General features: G+C 38.3%; 3 protein-coding genes and 1 pseudogene across 3 annotated transcripts; 3 read left to right on the forward strand and 1 right to left on the reverse strand.

Moving 5' to 3' along the window:
* Nucleotides 1-234: 234 nt before the first annotated feature.
* Nucleotides 235-1,335, forward strand: LOC126584846 (uncharacterized). Its single transcript, XM_050249216.1, has one exon. The coding sequence runs from the start codon at nucleotides 381-383 to the stop codon at nucleotides 1,275-1,277; it is 897 nt and encodes a 298-aa protein (XP_050105173.1). The 5' UTR covers nucleotides 235-380; the 3' UTR covers nucleotides 1,278-1,335.
* Nucleotides 1,336-6,164: 4,829 nt separating this feature from the next.
* Nucleotides 6,165-10,914, forward strand: LOC126586849 (external alternative NAD(P)H-ubiquinone oxidoreductase B2, mitochondrial-like). The gene is made up of 10 exons (XM_050251817.1): nucleotides 6,165-6,402; nucleotides 7,404-7,686; nucleotides 7,768-7,974; nucleotides 8,163-8,413; nucleotides 8,539-8,761; nucleotides 8,891-8,995; nucleotides 9,473-9,742; nucleotides 9,858-9,979; nucleotides 10,130-10,249; nucleotides 10,437-10,914. The coding sequence occupies exons 1-10, from the start codon at nucleotides 6,314-6,316 to the stop codon at nucleotides 10,522-10,524; spliced, it is 1,758 nt and encodes a 585-aa protein (XP_050107774.1). The 5' UTR covers nucleotides 6,165-6,313; the 3' UTR covers nucleotides 10,525-10,914.
* Nucleotides 10,915-12,115: 1,201 nt separating this feature from the next.
* LOC126587052 (protein TRANSPORT INHIBITOR RESPONSE 1-like) lies at nucleotides 12,116-16,894 on the forward strand (annotated as a pseudogene).
* Nucleotides 16,895-17,140: 246 nt separating this feature from the next.
* LOC126587053 (dynein light chain 1, cytoplasmic-like) lies at nucleotides 17,141-18,142 on the reverse strand. Its single transcript, XM_050252032.1, has 2 exons — nucleotides 17,589-18,142; nucleotides 17,141-17,488 (listed from the first exon to the last, which is right to left on the reverse strand). Exons 1-2 carry the CDS (start codon nucleotides 17,724-17,726, stop codon nucleotides 17,297-17,299), a joined length of 330 nt encoding a protein of 109 aa, XP_050107989.1. The 5' UTR covers nucleotides 17,727-18,142; the 3' UTR covers nucleotides 17,141-17,296.
* Between the last annotated feature and the right edge of the window lie 2,150 nt (nucleotides 18,143-20,292).

Raw genomic sequence — 20,292 nt, forward strand, 5'->3', positions numbered from 1 at the left:
CTAAGAAGACTCTTTTAAAATGAGATTCTTTATGAATTCTTTGACATCTCACAGTTTAATGTTAATTTATTTGTCATTATTATAAAATATTATATCAAAAACATGATTCGACAGAAAATTCACAACGAGTCTCGCTTTTAAGAGACTCTCTTAGTATTTCTCTATTTTTTTTAACATTACCATCCTCCTCAACAATTATATTCCATGCCTTGCTCACACGCATTCCTCTTAAAAGGCTCTTAAACCCCACCACCCAGTATTGAGTCCTCTTGCAAGCCCACTCTCTCTATCCATCTCTCTTCCTTCTGCATTTTCTCTCTTCTCCCACCTCCAATGGGATTTCGTTTTGCTTTCTATTGATAAAGAAAGATTGCATTTTCATGGAAGAAAATGCGAGTCTCATCATCTGGGAATTCAATATCTTAACTTCCGTTCCAAACTTGCAAATTTCTGAAACCATGACGAACTTTTGCGCTTCGATCTCCTCAAGTCCTCTGTTTTCCAGCATTGTCGCTCTCTATGCTCTGATCCTCCTCTACCTCCCGAATCATTTCCTCCGAATCGTTTTATCACCGGTCCTGATCATCACCGGAATTCTCCTACTCACGATTCTCCGTATCGGCGCGATTCAGAGGATTGAAACGGAAGACGATGAACGCAAACAATTGGAAACCAATCGCTCTCTGCTCGAAGGCGGAGAAAACAGGGGAAGCAGCAATGGAGTCCAAGAACAAATCCCAAGTTTGCAAGACGACCAAGAACACAGATTTTTCGACAACCAATCCGAAACAGACTCCGAAAGCGAAGCGGGTTTCGACCCGAACCCGTGTTTCGAAGACTTGTTCGTTGAGTGGAACCTGAAGGCGCCATTGGAGGTCATTTATGAAGAGTACGAAGGTGAAGAAAATGAGGTGGATCCGAATGAAAACGACCCGGATTCGAATCGAATGGAAGGAAACCAAGTTCTGGGTCTTGATAAGCACCCTTCGTTGTCGCTGTATTACCCGGAGTCGGACTCGGATAGCTCTTCGGACGGCCGGTTTTCGGTGACTGGAGTGTGGGACTCGCCGGAGGCGATGTGTTTCCGGTGGGAGGAGGATAGAGAAGGGCTGATAGAGATTGCTCTGGACGGCAATTCAAAGCGAGGCAGCTTGGATTTTCGGGTTGATCACGATCACGAGGAAGAAAATTTGATAGAGATTGATATATCTCCGACGAGAAGCAATGAATTTTGCGCCGAGAAATGGCAGTTCTCCGGCGATCTTAGGTTCAGCTAATGTTGGATTGGTTATGAGATTAATATCAATACAAGATGGATTATGTTCTCTTCTTTTATTTGAGCGATAATCAACATTAAATTAATTTAAATTAACAGAATAATAATTCAAACGTAAATGTTAAATGGAGAATGTGAAAATTGGAGTGTTGAGAAATGCTTAACGGTCATTTTTTTATGAATTTTCTGTCATTTTACAGCTTAATCTTAACGTTAATTTTTATCCTAATATCATAAATTATTATGCTAAAAATAAATCGATAAAGAATATGTAAAGAGTTTTACTTTTAAAATAGGCTCCAAAACATTTTACGTGGAATGTTTTGGGATGTTGGGATTTTGGGGCGCTGAAATGTTTGTGTAATGGTTTACCGTTGTATATTACCAAGGTTAAAATGTTTAGTTGGAGTGTCTAATATGCCCCCAGCCCAATACCATTTTTTCCCTTTCGGATAAGATGAATGACTTTGATTGGAGAGGTTTGAGGGACACGTGGAGGCTAGTGTGGTGCGGTGGGATTTGAACTTGTGGTCCATACTCCACAGTGCACTTGAAAAGGGGGGAGGGGCAGAGTCCATGGTGCATGTACACAAACATTGGGATGGAATTGATAAGATATAATTTTGATGTATAAGAGGGGAGGGGGGGGGGGGGGGGGGAACAATCTCACATTAAGATGGTGATTAATTTTGATGTTTGTTGCCTTATGCTTAATGACAAGAAAAATTATTATGCGATACTGAAATAAATTTGTTCGTATTATAAGACAGAAGCACTAGGTAAAAGGAGTAGAGAAAAATCTGTGAAGACTTGGTGCAAAATCAAGCATAGTGATATTTTAGGGTTTATACGGCTGATCTCACTTAATAAGGTAAAAACTTCTTGTTATTATTGTTGTTGTTGTTGTATAACATGTAAACAGGTTATTAACATTGTGCCATGATCCTCGCCATTCATTTATAGTGTAACTTGTGTTAGTTCTGTTATGGCATATGTTCCTAAAATTAGGATTTCGGAATTTTACAGATTTAGTATGAAAAATGTGGGGACAATCTCACATTAATATAAATTTCAATTTAGATTTTAACGGTCAATTATTATATGGTACTAAAGCACTACAATACATATGAAGTTTATTAATACCATATAAAAAGAGCATGAGTTCACATTAGAATTGTAGCTAGTATTCTTGAACCCTAGCTAGCAGTGCATGCTATTGAAGAAGGAAGAGGATCCTCTCCAGATCCACTTTGTAGGGATCTTAGGATCCTCACATCCTAGTCGTTCATCGTACATCGTGCGAATCAAGGATTTCAATGCCACCTTCCTTCATAAACAAGAATTAAGTATCATAAGATTTCTAATTACACGATATACAATCAATAACTAAGATGTGAGAATCTTTAGAATCTCTATAAAGTGGATCAGGATGAAATCCAATTCCATTGAAGAACATCGAGACAGATCGTGTGCAGTGTGCCCCATATGATTTGCACTGTTTATAATAAGGTCGACCTGCTGTTGAGCTCAAATGTCAGCTCATGGCATTGTCTGCATGCTAACTTGTCAAACCGCAAGACTTGCAATTGCTGTATCAGTCGTCTTTAAATCTATGGCCCTAGCTAGCTCTGTAGGTTATATAATGCATGAGCTCCTTCGTTCAAATTACGTGATGAGTGTTGTACTTTTGTATATATTTTTCACTAGAGTCTTTCGTCGTATGTGATGTCAAATAGGATGATGGGTTTGACTATGGATTCGAATCCTCTTCGGATCGGTTTCCTTTATTTTTGTGATATTTTTTCCAGACTTTATCTAAGAACTACTGTCACAAGAAACGTCTAAAATTTAGAATACGGTATAATCATGGATATGGAGTTTTGGTAATAGATTATCACCTAATATTAATACATTTGTAGCAAAAAAAAAAAAAAATACAAGTAGATTGGTAATGTCAAAAAAAAAAGACTTGGACCTAATACATTGATTGATAGTGGTGCAGCAAATTTGGAGGATGGACCTGCCTCACAACAAAGTATATAATATGGCTCAGCTTAGGATTTTCTACGTTGTTTTAGAGTGTCGGATATTCAAAATTTTTAAACTGTTAAATCTTTGATCAAAGTACAAAAATAATGATTTGACTAGTAAAACGTTGTACTTGCAATATTCCTGTCGTTTTCCAACTCGCAAGTGATACTATTTGAGTAAGGTGCTTCTTGGATTATGATAGCAAATCACTACCGTTTAGTTTATTGGAATTTTATTTTCCCATGACCAAATTACATATTGCGCGCGCGTTTGAGTAAATTGGACTTCATTTGGGCCCAGAACTGATCCAGTTGGGCCTCTTCAAATAGAAAGTGGGCTTATGACAGGCTTAAGTAGTATTTGGAATATCGATATGTACATTTGTGAAAATATCATTGGGATACATCGATATCGATATTGGTTGCTTTCGATATGAACGATGAAAATCTAAAATGAAACTTTAGGGAATGTCAAACATTGGTTTGGACGAAATATAAGAGTTTCTCCGATATTTAACCGATATATCATATGAAAAAAAATCTTAGTAAAATTAATGAAAATGACTTGAAAACTTTGAGTTTTAACGATAAAGACAAAATCAAGAATAAAGTGAATGATACCATGATTGGCTTTTTAGTGTAAACATATGTTTTTTCGTTAAAATAAACAATACTAGAAGTTTTTTATTAAAATTCCCAAAAATCTTCCATATAACATTTTATCATTAGCACGAGACATTATAGTAGGTGGCATTATATTATGAAGTTGGCCGGTTTATTTGGTATGGCAAGGAGAGTATCAAGGGAAAAGGGAATGGTTTGATGAAAGCACACTCTTTCATGCGCTTGACATGTACGAGTATTATATAAAGGTTGGCAAGTCACATGCCTTTTGAGCGACGTGAACTATCACATGCAAATTTGGGTGGAACAACCTGTCCCAACAAATTTTAAAGCTTTATGCTCATTTCATTTGACACATTAATTTATTTTTTTGTAAGCAAACGTCGTAATCTTGCTCGCAAGAGTTTCTTAAAAAAATACGCAAGCCAAAGAATTAGGATTAGTTTAAAAGTGCTTTTGCATTTCTCTTGCTTTATTTTGTTGAGAAAATTGTAGCAATGTTCTATTGACTAAAATCTAATTTGAGCAATGAATCCCTCAACTAAAAATTCATGATCATTAATTCCTTAATTCATCAAAACGTGTAGCAATGATCATTTTCCTCAATTTCGTTAAAATTTCCGTTAAAATGAGTTACGTGCCACGCACGTGAGGTTAGAATCAAGGGGAAAATATGAAAAACTAAATGAAAAAGTTGTAGGAATGATCCCTCAACTTTAATCAAATTGGAGAAATAGTCCCTCAACTTTAATCCAATTGGAGCAATGATCCCTCAACTTTAATCCAATTGGAGAAATAGCTCCTCAACTTTAATCAAATTGTAGCAATAATTCTTCCAACACGACTTGATTTGAAGAAAGTTATGATGAATAGTCATGAATTTTTAGTAGAAAAACTATTGTTCTAATTAAATAAAAATTGTAGACCATTACTACAATTTCCTTTATTTTGTTTGACCAACTTATTTGTCGAGATAACAAGACAAATGCAAGACGTCTCGGAAACAACAGAGCATGTTCCATAAAATGTCTTCGGTCTATTTCTCGAGATTAGTCTACCAAAGACCACAAAATAATAAAATTTCACCAAAGCAAATAATAAATAAATAAATAAACTCGATATTTAGTAAGCATCAATAAACTAAAAAATAGTCAAAGATTTGGTGTTATTCCGCTGATTGCGGGGCCGCATGCTAACTTACTCTTAAGGGGAAATTTTTTATTATGGTAGGAACACGGGTGATACATTACGTATTTTTATGTAAGCAGTATAAATGGGATCCCGGGCCGCATGCTAACTTACTCTTCAGGGGAAATTTTTTATTATGACAGAAATACGAGCGGTACACTACGTGTTTTTATGTAAGTGATTATTAACTTTTCAACACATATATCTTAACATTTGTATAGTGACATGTGCCGGTAAGAATGGTTCCTCAACTTCAATCATGTGGCATGTGATGATGTCAATGGGGTCCTTTTACTTGTATCAAGATTCTTTTCGAATTTTTGTATTCGACGGTCAAAAATTAAGAGATTCAAGTTGTTAAAGAGAAAGATTCGAACTTTTAATTCGTTGAGGCATGTCATTAAAATGAGCTAATAAGAATCGCATAAAACCCAAAAATAGAAAAGTTATATAAACTAATTACACTGTTACAATAACATTTCTATTTTAACAACGTCACGTTAAAAAGAAATTCGCATACGACATTGTGCTATTAGACAAAGGGAGATGGATTGTCTGCCCTCCTTTCTCCATACCCTCCTCATACCCTCCTGTTTTGTGCGGTCACGGTTAAACCACGTCAACATTTGCTTTTTGTCTTATTATTTTTATATAAAAATTAATATAAAATATTGGCATGGCTTAACCGTGACCGCACAAAACAGGAGAGCATGGGGAGAGTATGGAAAGAGGAGGGCAGACAATCCTTCTCCTAGACAAAGACGCAACCGTCGGTCCATGTGACAGAAAATTTTCTAAATTTAAAAAATAAAATAAAACATGAGCCGTGCATTTAACGTAGAATCGATCACGCAGCCCTCGAGCTCCAGCACATCATAGGGCCCACCATGGCGGACGTGTCCAACTCTTACAAACGAACCGCTCCGTTTTGATTCGACTCGCATCCGCGTCACACGTGGCGAGGGTTGTGCCTTGCGGTCCAAGTCGTCGGCAAGGCTGGAACCTTCGCCTCCAACCTCTCCGGATTCTTTAACTTCTTTTACATACCGCGCCTCTCTCTCTCTCTCTCTCTCTCTCTCCCCATTTTTCTCTGTAACTTCCCCTCTTTCTCCTCCGCCTCCTTCTGCTTCTCTCTCTAGATTTTGTGCTTTTTCGGCTGCAGATCTGAGCGCCGAAAAGCTTGAAACCGCCGAAAATGCGAGGTTTCGCTTTCTTCGACCGAGTTTCTAAAGCCTTCCATGATTATCCTAAGGCTTCCAAAATGCTCGTCGTCGTCGCCGTCAGGTATATACTCTCTCTCTCTCCTCTCTCTCTCTGTCTCTCTGTCTCGATCATCTCTTTCGTCTTCTGTGTGTTCAATCTGCTTCCTCTGTGATTATTCAGTTCGATTATTGAGTATTTATTTGAAAATATGAGCGAAATTTCTAAATTTAGGTTTCTTATTTTTCTAGTTTATTGGCTGTTAATTTCCATTTGATTCCTTTATGAATCGATTATTTCTGTTTAATTCGAAAATATTTGCTCTGTTTTACTACACTCTGAAAAATATGCTCTGTTTTATCGCATGCTGAAAAATATGTGCTCTGTTCATATTTTTTTGTTCCAAAATTTTTGGAAGTCTCTTTAGTCGATCAGATCTCTTGGAATTATTTCACATATGTGGAAAATTGAATCTGTAAGTTGAAAATGTGAGGAAATTGTAGTTCATTGATCTGAAGGATGTAACAGAATTAGCATGCACAGATTCATCCAATCTTGCAACATATTTTGGGAATTTAGTTCGAAATTATGCGCGTTTACTTGTTTTTGTGTTAACCAGTTTCACTGACTCAAAAGGACGCTGTGGTTCAATAGATCATGTCTTATGGTGGCAATTTTGACGCCACTCGAAACATGCACGAAAATATAGCATTTGATGTGTACTTGATTAGTTCAAGCTATGAATTGCAGCCAATTCGTTGGTGGTTCCGTGGCTATAAAAGAATCACGATCCACAGATTCATCCAATTTTGGCGCATATTTAGGGAATTTAGATTGAAACTACGCGTCTTTACTTGTTTTATGCTTACCAGTTTTACTGACTTAAAATGTTTCTATGTGCATATAAAGGTAGTGAACGAATGAGAATGCTTATTCGTAGATAACTAAAAGATCGCAGAGAGTAAAAATTAAATATATGTGGCGCTGCAAGCCCTTTATGAGAGTGATACTACAATTTGGTGTTAATATGCTCGCATATTACATGATGCACCATACGATTATGTTTTGGTTTTGTGCTATGGCAGTGGCGGCGGCTATGTGGCTTACGCTGAGGCAACCCCTGAGCCAAAACTGATCAGCAGCGCGCCTGTCATAGATCGAGTGGACAATAAGAAACAGAAGATTGTGGTACTTGGAACTGGCTGGGCTGGAACAAGTTTCTTGAGGAATCTGAAAAATCCCAACTATGAGGTTCAGATCATATCACCTCGGAATTACTTTGCCTTCACCCCTCTGCTACCAAGCGTTACCTGTGGTACAGTGGAAGCTCGCAGCATTGTTGAACCCATTCGAAACATTGTTAGAAAGGTAGTGCTTGTTGCTTAGTGTTTTCAGACTCTCTGGTTGCCATCACTTATTATTTGACTGGACAATGATTCTTTTGTACAGAAAAATGTGGACGTTCAATTCACTGAAGCTGCGTGTCTGAAGATCGATGCACAAAACAATAAAATCTATTGCCATTCTAATCTAGAAAACAATTTGGATGGACAAGAAGAGTTTGTTGTGGATTATGACTACCTTATTATAGCTGTGGGAGCCAATGTTAATACATTCAATACTCCTGGTGTGATGGAGAACTGCCACTTCTTGAAGGTTATTTTCTTGAAAACCTTGTATTTGTATTAATCAATATATTCTTGTAAGTTTTCTCTTGTGCAAATAAAATCCCCACATCAGCTACCGCTAGTAGCATAAAGAAAGTGAATGGAGTTTTTTCACCAGGTTTGTTAGTTGATGTTGGCATCTTTGTTTTATGCGTCTCGGGAAATTACTTCGTGCAGGAAGTGGAAGATGCTCAAAAGATTCGAAGGACTGTTATTGACTGCTTTGAAAAGGCAAGCCTTCCAACTGTAAGCGATGAGGAGAAGAAGAGAATTCTTCATTTTGCTGTTGTCGGGGGTGGCCCAACTGGTGTGGAATTTGCTGCAGAACTTCATGATTTTGTCAACGAGGATTTGGTCAAATTGTATCCCGGGGTCAAGGATCTAGTTAGAATTACAATTCTCGAGGCTGGAGATCATATTCTGAATATGTTAGTAAAGCATCTGACATGCTAAACCTTTGTTATTTGTTCGGAACTAGTACTTTGTTGTTTAAAGTAGCCATATCTGCTTTTTATTTCTTCATTATCACTGAATTCTTCTCATGTTTTTGCAGGTTTGACAAAAGAATCACATCTTTTGCTGAAGAAAAGTTTCAAAGAGAGGGTATTGATCTGAAAACAGGATCCATGGTTGTGAAAGTAACTAATAAAGAAATCTTTACCAAGGAAATGAAAAATGGCGGGGAAGTATCTGCTATGCCTTATGGAATGGCTCTCTGGTCAACTGGTATTGGAACGCGTCCTTTCATAAAAGATTTCATGACTCAAGTTGGTCAGGTGTGTTTCTCCTTCTCATTGATGCTTAATTGACTTCTCTGTCTTAAGAAAGCTTATGATGTGCAATCATGTGTCTTTTACAAGCAAATGTCACTGCTGTTAAACTAGCATATGTTACTTGAATATCAGGGTAATCGACGGGCTTTAGCAACTGATGAATGGCTGCGTGTGGAGGGATGCGACAAAGTGTATGCAATTGGTGATTGTGCCACAATAAATCAGCGCAAAGTCATGGTAACTGCACTTTTTATTTCTCTAATGTGTTGCAAGTTGCAATGATAATGCTGGAAAATGCAGTTTGCAATAGATTTTTGTCTCGTCATTCTTTTATTTGTTATCTTCTCTGTGAAATGGTATGTTCAGCAGAATGTCGTATTGTTTTTCCTGTTGTTAATCGGCATCAGGAGTTCTGGCTACATGATGAACAATTGATTTTTATGCTATTAATTTGCAAGACTGCATTAAATTTGGAGGCTTTGATATCTCTGGAGACGGGAGTCATGTAAACTGGAAATTTGACTGGTTTCTCCGTTAAAATCAATACGATAAACCAGTTGTTGATTCTCTATTTGCTTTAGCTATATGAAAATCTGTGTTATATGCTAAATAACCACCGAGTGCAGTACATATCTATCGTATTGGATCGATCCTTTGTTTAAATCTTCCATTATTATGTCTAGTTTGTTTTTTTAATGCCTGTTTGCTTTTCAGGAGGATATTGCTGCCATATTCCGCAAAGCGGACAAGGATAATTCAGGAACACTTACAATCGACGAGTATGAAGAAGTGATTAAGGATATCTGTGAAAGGTATCCTCAGGTGGAGCTTTATCTGAAGAGCAAACAGATGAAAAATATGGTTGATCTTTTGAAGGAAACAACGGATGTTTCAAAAGGAAATGTGGAGTTTAATATTGAAGATTTCAAGACCGCTCTTTCGAAAGTGGATTCCCAGATGAAAAATCTTCCAGCCACAGCCCAGGTACTTGGTTTGGTACACGAACATTTCGATAATTGTAATTTTTATCAAGACGCATGTTTTCTCCATATAAATAATGTATGGGTCTTATTTGCCTCTTAAATGTCATGCATTCCAGGTTGCTGCTCAACAAGGTGTCTACCTTTCCAAGTGTTTCAACCGTATGGAAGAGGCTGAGAAAAATCCTGAAGGTCCTCTCAGGTTCCGTGGAGAAGGTCGCCATCGGTTTCGACCCTTTAGGTACGATTCAAATTTCTTGTTGAGTGTTTTTTCTGAAGCCTTTATTTGATAATTAAACATAAAAACAAGATGATTATCAAACGGACCCTAAATTTTTAGTGACGTCTTGGTCGGTGGTTAATATGTTGAACGATACATTCTTTTGTGAAGGTACAAACATCTGGGGCAGTTTGCTCCATTGGGTGGAGAGCAGACAGCAGCTCAGCTTCCTGGAGATTGGGTTTCCATTGGTCATAGCTCCCAGTGGCTTTGGTATTCTGTTTATGCAAGGTATTATTACCTATACTATTTGGATACAGCTGCATAATTAACGTCGCGCTACACTGCGAACGCTTTGAAAATAACATCGTCATGGCTCATCGAGCGGTAGCACCAATCCAATACGCGTATATGCCTTAGAAAAATGAAACGTTTGATTTCATTATCTTAACACATTTGCGTCTGAACAATATTTCAGCAAACAAGTGAGCTGGCGCAACAGGTCACTGGTGGTAACGGACTGGGCTAGGCGTTTCATCTGGGGGAGGGACTCGAGTCGCATTTGAATTGAGCCGCCATCAGACGATATATTGACAAGCACCGCGGCGCACGTTTAAAAAGATCGAGTCTACAAATAAAACAAAATTTTTGTATTCGAATTCAAATCGTTCGTTGAGGAATTACTTACTTGAAGCAGCAGCAGCAGCAGCAGCAGATCTTCCTCTTTCATTGTAACCTTCTCCCAGGCTCGTGGGTTTTTGTGTAAAATAACTGTCTCCATATTCCTCCTACGTCCCAAATTTTGTAAAATAACGTCCCCACGTGGGATTTGAAGGTCCCAAATTTTGCAGTTACAAATTCCCTCCGATTTGGTTGGTGAAGCGATATCTGAATTTTTAGGTCACTTTTACTGTGCACAAGAGCTCTATTATATATTAATTTCCACTTTCTTTTTATATCTCGTTGCGTTATTTGTTTCTAAAAATTCTTAATTTCGCGCTTGTATTGTGAAAAAGTCATCATACACCACTCACCAAATTAAAATCAATGGTCAACTCGTGAAAATTCTTGATTCCGTCCTTATATTTGATGAATTAAGCTGAACAAGAATTTTGAGATTCACGAGGTGACGCATTAACAACGTAGTGCGCAGCATGGGGGTCATATGGACACCCAGGAGAGAGGCCGTTGGTGGAACATGGGCTTGTTTAGGCTCTGGTGGACACTGTGGGTCCAACTGCCCGTTTGGGGACGACGCGGCTTTGCTCTCAGGTTTAGAGAAAGATGAACCTACGTACGAGATCATTTTGGATGTCGGCCTGCCTTGTGACAATGAACTCTTTCCGTTCATTGGCAAGTAAGGTGCCGAGGTAATGAGGGATGATGAAAATTGTGACGACAATTCAGCTGGTGCCACAGGGAATTTGTGATACCTGCGGTCTTGGCTGAGATATTTCACTTGCGGTGAGGCATCTGACAATTCTCAAACTCGCAGAGTAGGATTAGACGAGATTAGCCTTTCAACAATGTTCGCGTGTAGAACACGTCTCTTTAGACCATGGGGTGCATTTGAACAAGTCATTGACAATAAAGATTTTTTTTTTGTTTGTTTTTTGGGTTCAAGTGGTCGTCGAGGAATTACACAAAGAAGCGGTAGATAATATCTTGAATAAATGTAACAAATAATTGTTGAGAAAAAAGAACATGAAACCTATTAAGACGGAATACCAAGATGATGAACCCTAAAACCTATTAAGCGTTCTTACATATTTTAATTATTTTATATAATATTGCATGATTAATTTGAGAAACGTAACCGCTTTCATTTGTAAGCGTGTCTCATATCTACTTCTACTTCTAAACTTGTACTAATGTTATGAAAGGGATCCGCCAATCATCCAATTTGGATCTTTGAAATTTGATTAAACGGCTAAAGTTATTATAACTTGTAAACAGACTCCCTGTTTTTAGTCGTTGGATCAAATTTCAAGAGCTCAGATTTGTTGATTGGGCAATAACATATAGTATTAGGTGCAATAAACGACCATAATGTATTAAAAAAAAAACCTTAATTAATTATTAAACAAATAATTAACGCCATTATTAAACCAATAATTAATTATTCATTCATCTGTTCCTTCTGCTGTAATACGCAAAGGTCTTTGGGTTGGCCCTTCTCTCTCCTCAAATCTTTCGTTCATCTCTCTCTCTTCATCCAAAGCTTTCATCTTCATATCAATGCCACATCCCACCATTAAAAATTTCAAAGCTTAAAATCTTTCCATTTTTTCAGTTTCAAATCTCTATCTCGTATTCGGATCCGCACAGCATTTCCGGGTTTTTGTTTTCAGTCCGAGTTCTTCGTGCTGCATTTATTTTATTTTATTCATGGATCCGAAAAGGAAGAAATCCGGGTTGCACGACCCGGAAGACGAATACAGGGTCCGGTCGGTATTTCCCGACGAGGTTCTGGAGCGGGTTCTGGGCATGGTGGAGTCGGGAAAGGACCGGGGCTCGGTGTCGCTGGTGTGCAAGGACTGGTACGACGCGGAGCGGTGGTCGCGCCGCCACGTGTTTATCGGAAACTGTTACGCCACATCGCCGGAGATTGTTTCCCGGCGGTTTCGTAACATTCGGAGCGTGACCCTGAAGGGGAAGCCCCGGTTCGCGGACTTCAATCTGGTCCCCGACCATTGGGGCTCCAATGTCCGGCCGTGGGTGGAGGCGTTCGCCGCCGAGTACCCGCTGCTGGAGGAGCTCCGGCTGAAGAGGATGACGGTGACTGATGAGAGTCTGGAGATGTTGGGTGTTTGTTTTGGTGGGTTCAAAGCTCTCTCGCTTGTCAGCTGTGATGGGTTCAGCACTGATGGCCTTGCCGCCATCGCCACTCACTCCAAGTAAGTGTTTTTGTTTTCAATTTTCTGGAATTATAAGTGCCCCTTTACTTCATTATTTATTTTGGAGTATTTGTTTCGATCATATTATAACATGCAGATTTATTTATACGCTAATTTGGTGACATATCAATTTTATCGTCAATTCATATAATAACATTTGAATTAAAACATTACGTGTTTTTAGGCTCGGCGGTACAACTTACTATCAATTTAGTCCAAAGCGAACTTCGTATTTCAACTTTGTCCGATTTTATTTATGTGCGTGGCTCATGCGAAAAGTGTTATCAATTTAATTGAATCTAAGCCATCTCCAACTGAAGGGTCCAGAGGGTTAGAGGGCCGAAAATAGCCTTAAAACCGTCTCCAACCAAGGGCTAGGCCAGAGGGCTCGGGAATCTGGGAGGGCCCCACGGGATCGGAGAGGGCTGGAGGGCTGGCTATATTTTTTTTTAATGTTTCTTATTTCTGTCGGTTATAACCGACAGAAATAATATAATATATATTATTTCTGTCGGTTACAACCGACAGAAATAACATTTTGAATTCAAACTTCCAACGGCTAGCGCCACTAGCCGTTGTAAATCCTTTTTTTTTTTTATGAATTTAAACCTTTTTTTTTTATGAATTTAAACCTTTTTTTTTTCTTTTATTTTCTATAACTTCCTATAACTTTTATTTTACAAAATTTGTTTCAATTTTTTTTTAATTCTATTTTTTTCCTATAACTTATATTTTACAAAATTTGGTTCATATTTTTTTCATATAACTTCTATTTTACAAAATTTGTTTCATATTTTTTTTTAAATTCCATTTTTTCCTATAACTTCTATTTCACAAAATTTGTTTCATATTTTTTTTAAATTCTATTTTTTTCCTATAACTTCCTAAGCCATTATACAACATTAAATTAAATTAAGTAACATGAAACAACATTAAACAATATGAAACAACATTAAATAACATTAACCGACATAAAAATTATACAACACTAACCAACATGATTTTTAAATAAAATTAAGTTGTAGTTTTTAAATAATAAATTATGTTTGGCCCTATGGCCCTTTGGCCCTCGGTTGGAGACGGATTTTTTTGACAGGGCTAAAACGAGCCCTCTGGCCCTCTGGCCCTCGGTTGGAGACGGAGGCAAATATGGCCATGTACTGTTCATTAAAATATTAATATCTTGGAGAATCTTGGAGGGCCAGAGGGCTAAAACGAGCCCTCTGGCCAGCCATTGGTTGGAGATGGCCTAATTTAACAGTCGAAATTAGGTTTCAGGCTTTGAAATGACCTTTTCACCCATGTACATAACAAAAATACTCCACCTCAAAAAAAAGAGAAAAACCCCCTCAAAAAAAGTGATTCTGATTTTACACTTGTGTTCTGCTTTACTCTCTTTCTATTGAGAAAACCACCCCAACTACCACCATATGGATCATGATCCTCTTATGAGCAAAGGATGAAGATCCTCCTAACTAAGTTCATCGGGTCGTTGAAATTTTATCCAACAATTACAATTATTATAACTTTTAGAAGGGTTTCCTATTTATAATCGTTGGATAAAATTTCAACGGCCCGATAGACTTGATCAAAAGAATCCTCATCCTTTACTCAAGAGAGATCCTGATCCCCACCACATCGCTCTCTCTAGTAGTCTGTATTTTTCTGAGGGGAATATTCGCCTTCTATTCAAAAGCACCCCACCATCCAATATTTAGTGGACATAATAGGTAGGTCAATCAATACAGAGTTGACAGAATTGACAGGGCAGTGTGCATACTTTTTGCAACTGAAAACGAAATTTCCTTCTACAGATTATAGATTAAAGTAGAAGTGGCGGTAATTGAAGATAAGATGAAAGAAAATTGATTACGGTGGTTTGGACATGTGTACTGAAGACCCACATAACTTATGGTTAGAAAATGCGATTATGAGCCAGAGCCTTGATGGACAGAGGAAGATCTAGGAAGACTTTGAAAGAGACTTTAGAAAAGACATTGAGTACTGGGAGCTAACGATAGACTTAGCCAAAACTAAGTATAGATGCATTTTAGATTCATACAACCGACCCTATTTAGGGGAATAAAACTTTGTTGTTGTTGTATAGGTTAACAGTAGTTTAGAAGATCATCTTATGAAACAAAAAACACATCTATGAGAATTCTTGTCTCTTGTCTGCATTGTTTGTTTTTGAAGTTTATGTTGAGCTTCACTTGTTGAATAAACTAAATCGATCCCCTCGTAATTTGACTACAGGAATTTGATTGAACTTGACATCCAGGAGAATCAAATTGATGAGAAAAGTGGCAGTTGGTTAGGTTGTTTCCCTGAAACATTCACGTCTTTGGAAATACTGAACTTTGCAAGCCTGAATTCCGACGTCGATTTTGATGCTCTTGAGAGGCTTGTAAAAAGGTGCATATCATTAAAGGTGTTGAAGGTTAATAAAAATGTAACCTTGGCGCAACTGCAGAGGCTTCTTACCAATGCTCCTCAACTTTTGGAGCTCGGGACCGGCTCATTTGCCGTGCAAGAGATCGCAGCCTGTCAGAATTCACAACTCTTAAGAGCATTTAGCAATTGCAAGAATTTACACACCCTCTCTGGATTATGGGAAGCAACCACTCTTTATCTCCCAGTTGTATATCCTGCATGTACTACAAATCTTACTTTCTTGAATTTGAGTTATGCTGCTGCTTTGCAAAGTTGGGACCTTGCTGAGCTTGTTGCTTATTGCCCACGTCTCCGGCGCCTTTGGGTAAATTTACCACATCTTTCTTTGTATGCAATTCTTCGTTTTGGGAAAGTTTATCGATATATGAGAAGAACAGACATGGTTTATAGTTGGAAAATTAAAATAATTATTCATTGATCACGCGGAAGACATAAAAACTTGAACTCGGTTTAGTTAACTTGTTTATTTTTCTGAACATTGCAAATACTTCATCAACAAGACTACTAATGTTGAAATCAGAGAGTTGTGCACCGTTGAAATCCTTAGGTGCTAACTCTTGATATCAAATTTTTATCACAGGTACTGGACACAGTGGAAGACCAAGGGTTGAAGGCTGTTGGATCTAACTGTCCTTTGCTTGAGGAACTCCGTGTTTTCCCTTCTGATCCTGACGGTGATGGTATTATCCGTGGGGTGACTGAATCTGGGTTTGTTGCCGTGTCTCATGGCTGCAGAAAACTCCGTTATATCCTCTACTTCTGTTGGCAGATGACTAATGCAGCTGTAGCAACCGTTGCACAAAATTGCCCCGATATCACCCACTTTCGTCTCTGCATAATGATCCAGGGCAACCAGATTACATGACGAACGAGCCTATGGATGAGGCTTTTGGTGCAGTTGCGAAGAATTGCACTAAACTCCAACGGCTTTCAGTGTCAGGTTTATTGACTGACCGTGCCTTCGAATACATTGGGAAGTATGCTAAGAATTTGGAAAAGCTTTCGGTAGCCTTCGCTGGAAAAAGTGATTTGGGGATGCAGTGTGTGCTGAAAGGTTGTCCAAAGCTCAAGAAACTTGAGATAAGGGACTGCCCGTTTGGGAATGCAGCTTTTCTCTCGGATATAGAGAAGTATGAATCCATGAGATCACTTTGGATGTCAGCCTGCAATGTGACTATAAACGCCTGCCGGTTATTGGCAAGTCAGATGCCGAGATTGAATGTTGAGGTAATGAAGGATGAAGGGGATGATGACTGTGTGGCTGATAAAGTTTATGTTTACCGTTCTGTTGCTGGGCCAAGAAGGGATGCCCCGCCTTTTGTTCTCACTTTCTGAAGATTCAAACCTATTCTGCTAATGCTTTGAAGCTTACAGAGAACATGGTACTCTCTCTCTCTCACACGCACACGCACACGCACAAACTCATGGTCACTCATGCAACCTTTTTCCTAATTTACCATGGGATAGGTTTGCGCACAAGCAAATGAATGGATCACCAAGTTACTTATCTTTGAATCTGTAAGCATCAGGTTACATGGTCTTCAACTATCCTGCTCGCGGCTGAAGCTATTTCGTGAAGCCCTGCCTATAAAAGGTCGTACCCAGTGCACAAGGCTCCCGCTTTACGCAGGGTCTGGGAGAGGTGAATGTCGGCTAGCCTTACCCCCATTTATGGAGAGGCTGCTCCCAAGTCTCGAACCCGAGACCTACCGCTCATGGACGAAGGCACTTGTCATCACACCAAGTGCGACATCTCGTGAAGCCCTGCCTATGACCTAAGAAAAATATTATTCATACAGCCTCAAGCTGCAGAGGACATTTGATAAAGATATTGGATATGAAATTTTCACTTTCATTCAGCTTAATGAAATGGAAGGTCGACAGAACGAAGGGCCAGAAATTACAGAACTTGGAATTCGTTTATTTATTTTCTTGATGTACAAATATGAGGAGAGCAAAAAGGAAGTCAAGGTTTATGAAGCAGAGCTTATGCCTTCACAAGCTCCAGTGGCGGGATCTTATCTGCTTCCACAGCGAGATTAGCCGTTCCCCTGAAAAGCAAGAATGCAAGGCTACCGATGAAGAAATAGATGAAGCAGCCTTGGCTGTGTGTCACAAACGAACCAAAATCTGTTCCTACGATGCATTGCCACCCCAGCCCGTATGTCTCGTCGAATTCCTGCATTGAAACAAGCAAAGAAGGTAGAAACAAACACTTGAATTCAAATCATTTAGCGAGGATTCAATGCTGAGGATAATCCAGGAAAAGGAGAGGTGACCTTCTTTATGAATTGAGCAATTTCAGTGGGTTCGGTGACATCGAAGTTATCGAGAGCCTTTGCAGCTAAATGGAGAGCGTCTTGCTGCATTGCTTGAAGCATATCAGTCTCATTGACGACGGCTTTGCCTTCCAACATGGCTCCAGAAAATCCCACCTGGAGTTGCCGCTGCTGTTGGGAAATAGCGAAAAAGCTAGCAGATAAGGCAGTTTAGATTGCAGGCATAGGCTGTAGTGAAGCGAATTATATCGAACAGGAACTTCACATCTCTATGTGGTAGTCTCCATGCTGTGTGTGATTATCAAAGAATAATGCAAAGGATTAGAGCAAGGTGGTCCGAAAACAGACAAGATGTTGTGTCATGGATGATGGGGTCATGGAAGATGCATTGCTTGTGTACAGGATCTCGCATCTCGTTCGATCAATGGCTGCGATAGCGAGGGGCAGTTTTCAATTGGGGGTCCACATTATCTCGAAGAAGCAGGACGTTTGTGGTTGTACAAAAGATGCTTCCTTTGAATTTCAGGATGGTGTTGTGAGGTTCATAGTCAGTTGTGTGTTTTTTTTTTTACCTTTTTCGTTGATCCAAGAACTTGTAGCTTGTCATTGATCAATGTTGATGAGAAAAATACTGCAAATTAAATCAATAAAATAAGAAATATTGCTTCTCTCATTTTGCACTCAAAATGAATGTGACATCTCTGTGTTGTCTCAATCATTGATTGATACGTGCTTATAAACTTAACTTTTCTTAACTTTGTTGTCAGAAACTTAATATGTGTCAGTCAATGATTAAAGCCACAGAGAGGTCACACCCATTATGAATTGAAGAACTCTATATGCACTTTATTGAAGAAACATTTGGCCCTTGGAGAAGTGTCAGCCTAAAAAATATAACTACATTTGAGCGGAAATGAGTTAAGTTTATGATAAGTTCTAGATTTGATTCGAGATTATGATACGTCCCGGATTCTGTCCTCCAAATGTGAATAGCAAGGCTTGAGCCTTTAATTATCCATCAAGGCATATGATGTAACTGGGCTTTTACATGTTAGCTACTTTATGCAGATATGTTGTTAGTTTCAAAACTACATATTTATCAATATATGTTTTCACGTGATTAGAGAGATAAAAATAGACGAAAAAATAATTTAGGATTGGTAAGAATATGTAGTCGTGAAGATCATTTGTCCCTAATGAGTTCAGGTTGTTTAATAATTAACAGTGGCATAATTAGATTTTGTGGGCAATCTCATGACTAGGAATTCATCACAAAAGCTAATTATAATAACTTAGAGATGGTCTGTGGTTTGGTAAGAGGTCTATTGTTGTGATGTCATGTCTTGAATATTATACTTAGCACAAAGAGTAGACTAGATGCATATAAAATACACACAAATGAAGTTCATGTATTGCTTCTGTAAAAATGAATTTTATACTTCTGTTAAAGTTGAACTTTTGTGTAATTATGCAGGTTCTGGTGTGCTGTCCGTTTCAAATTTTGAGAAAATAATTATAACCATATATGTATAGCGGATTCGTAGTATCATTTTTCATACACAATTTTTGAAACACGTGAACTCACTATGTAATGTATTTCAACGTTCTAAATTACCCATCTTTTAGGTCTTCTCTCAAAGACCATGTCTACCAAAATCACTTAAATCTGAAATCATTTAACTGTTGGATTTAGGGTTTAGGTTTCTTTATAGAGTTGTATTCGACTATTTTCTTCGCTACAAATGAATGTCTTAATGGTTTTAGATTTTTCTAATTTTTTGTAAAGATAATTTATGAATGATGTTTTAAAAAATAGATGATTCGAATCGTTAAAATACATTACAGAGTGAGCTCCACAAAAACGTGTGTAAAAAGTTATGTAAAAGATATTCTCGTATTAGATTATATGAATCTTTTAGCCAATGCTGGTCCCATGCATGAACTCTTAAGTCACACATCATTTTCTTGGAACGTAAGATGTAGATGAAAACGTTATTATATATGGCTATTTTTCAAGAAAACGAAAGAGGTGCGATTAACACCTATCACCAACATGTTTAAAGACTTGACCAGTACAGTTCTTCCGCGTAAACATTTTCGAGTCGATCGGTTCCATGCATGTTATACCCTAATGAGGGTTAACTTCCGAGTGCTTTGGATGCAAGAAGATCTTTAGGGTTTTGTTGTTTCCTATGGGAATTAGGGTTTGCTTGTTAAACACGTGGGAATTAGGGTTGACCATCACCAAATCGGTTTAACTTAATCAAAGCAATGTGTTTTTGTCTTAGGAGAGTCACCTAAGCTAACTAGCTAGCTATTTGATCGATCATAATTAGGGTTGACCATCACCAAATCGGTTTAACTTAATCAAAGCAATGTATTTTTGTCTTAGGAGAGTCACCTAAGCTAGCTAGCTAGCTATTTGATCGATCATCAGCATCGCGATGGAGTAGATCGATGAGATCTAATGAAAACGCAAGATTGTTTTTATGTACTTTTCTCTTCAAAGTTAAGGTACATATTTTGGCTGTGCTACTAGCCAGCTGTATTGAGTTTCACGTGTTTCATACTCAAAGGTGTCCCAACAACGCAAAGCAATCACTTTCGAGCTTGTGCAATCCAAATGGCATTTCTACGTACCTACACTTTACCACCATTAAACAACCAATATATATAGTTATATAGCATAACGCACCCTCTATCT

This window comes from Malus sylvestris, chromosome 10, assembly GCF_916048215.2.
Source record: "Malus sylvestris chromosome 10, drMalSylv7.2, whole genome shotgun sequence".
NCBI classification, from domain to species: domain Eukaryota; kingdom Viridiplantae; phylum Streptophyta; class Magnoliopsida; order Rosales; family Rosaceae; genus Malus; species Malus sylvestris.

Coding starts and splice junctions, on each gene's coding strand:
- LOC126584846 (XM_050249216.1), top strand. CDS start 381: ATGGAAGAAAATGCGAGTCTCATCATCTGGGAATTCAATATCTTAACT.
- LOC126586849 (XM_050251817.1), top strand. CDS start 6,314: ATGCGAGGTTTCGCTTTCTTCGACCGAGTTTCTAAAGCCTTCCATGAT. Junction 6,403..7,403: donor CTCGTCGTCGTCGCCGTCAG/GTATATACTCTC, acceptor GTGCTATGGCAG/TGGCGGCGGCTATGTGGCTT. Junction 8,414..8,538: donor GGAGATCATATTCTGAATAT/GTTAGTAAAGCA, acceptor ATGTTTTTGCAG/GTTTGACAAAAGAATCACAT.
- LOC126587053 (XM_050252032.1), bottom strand. CDS start 17,726: ATGTTGGAAGGCAAAGCCGTCGTCAATGAGACTGATATGCTTCAAGCA. Junction 17,489..17,588: donor TTGCTCAATTCATAAAGAAG/GTCACCTCTCCT, acceptor GTTTCAATGCAG/GAATTCGACGAGACATACGG.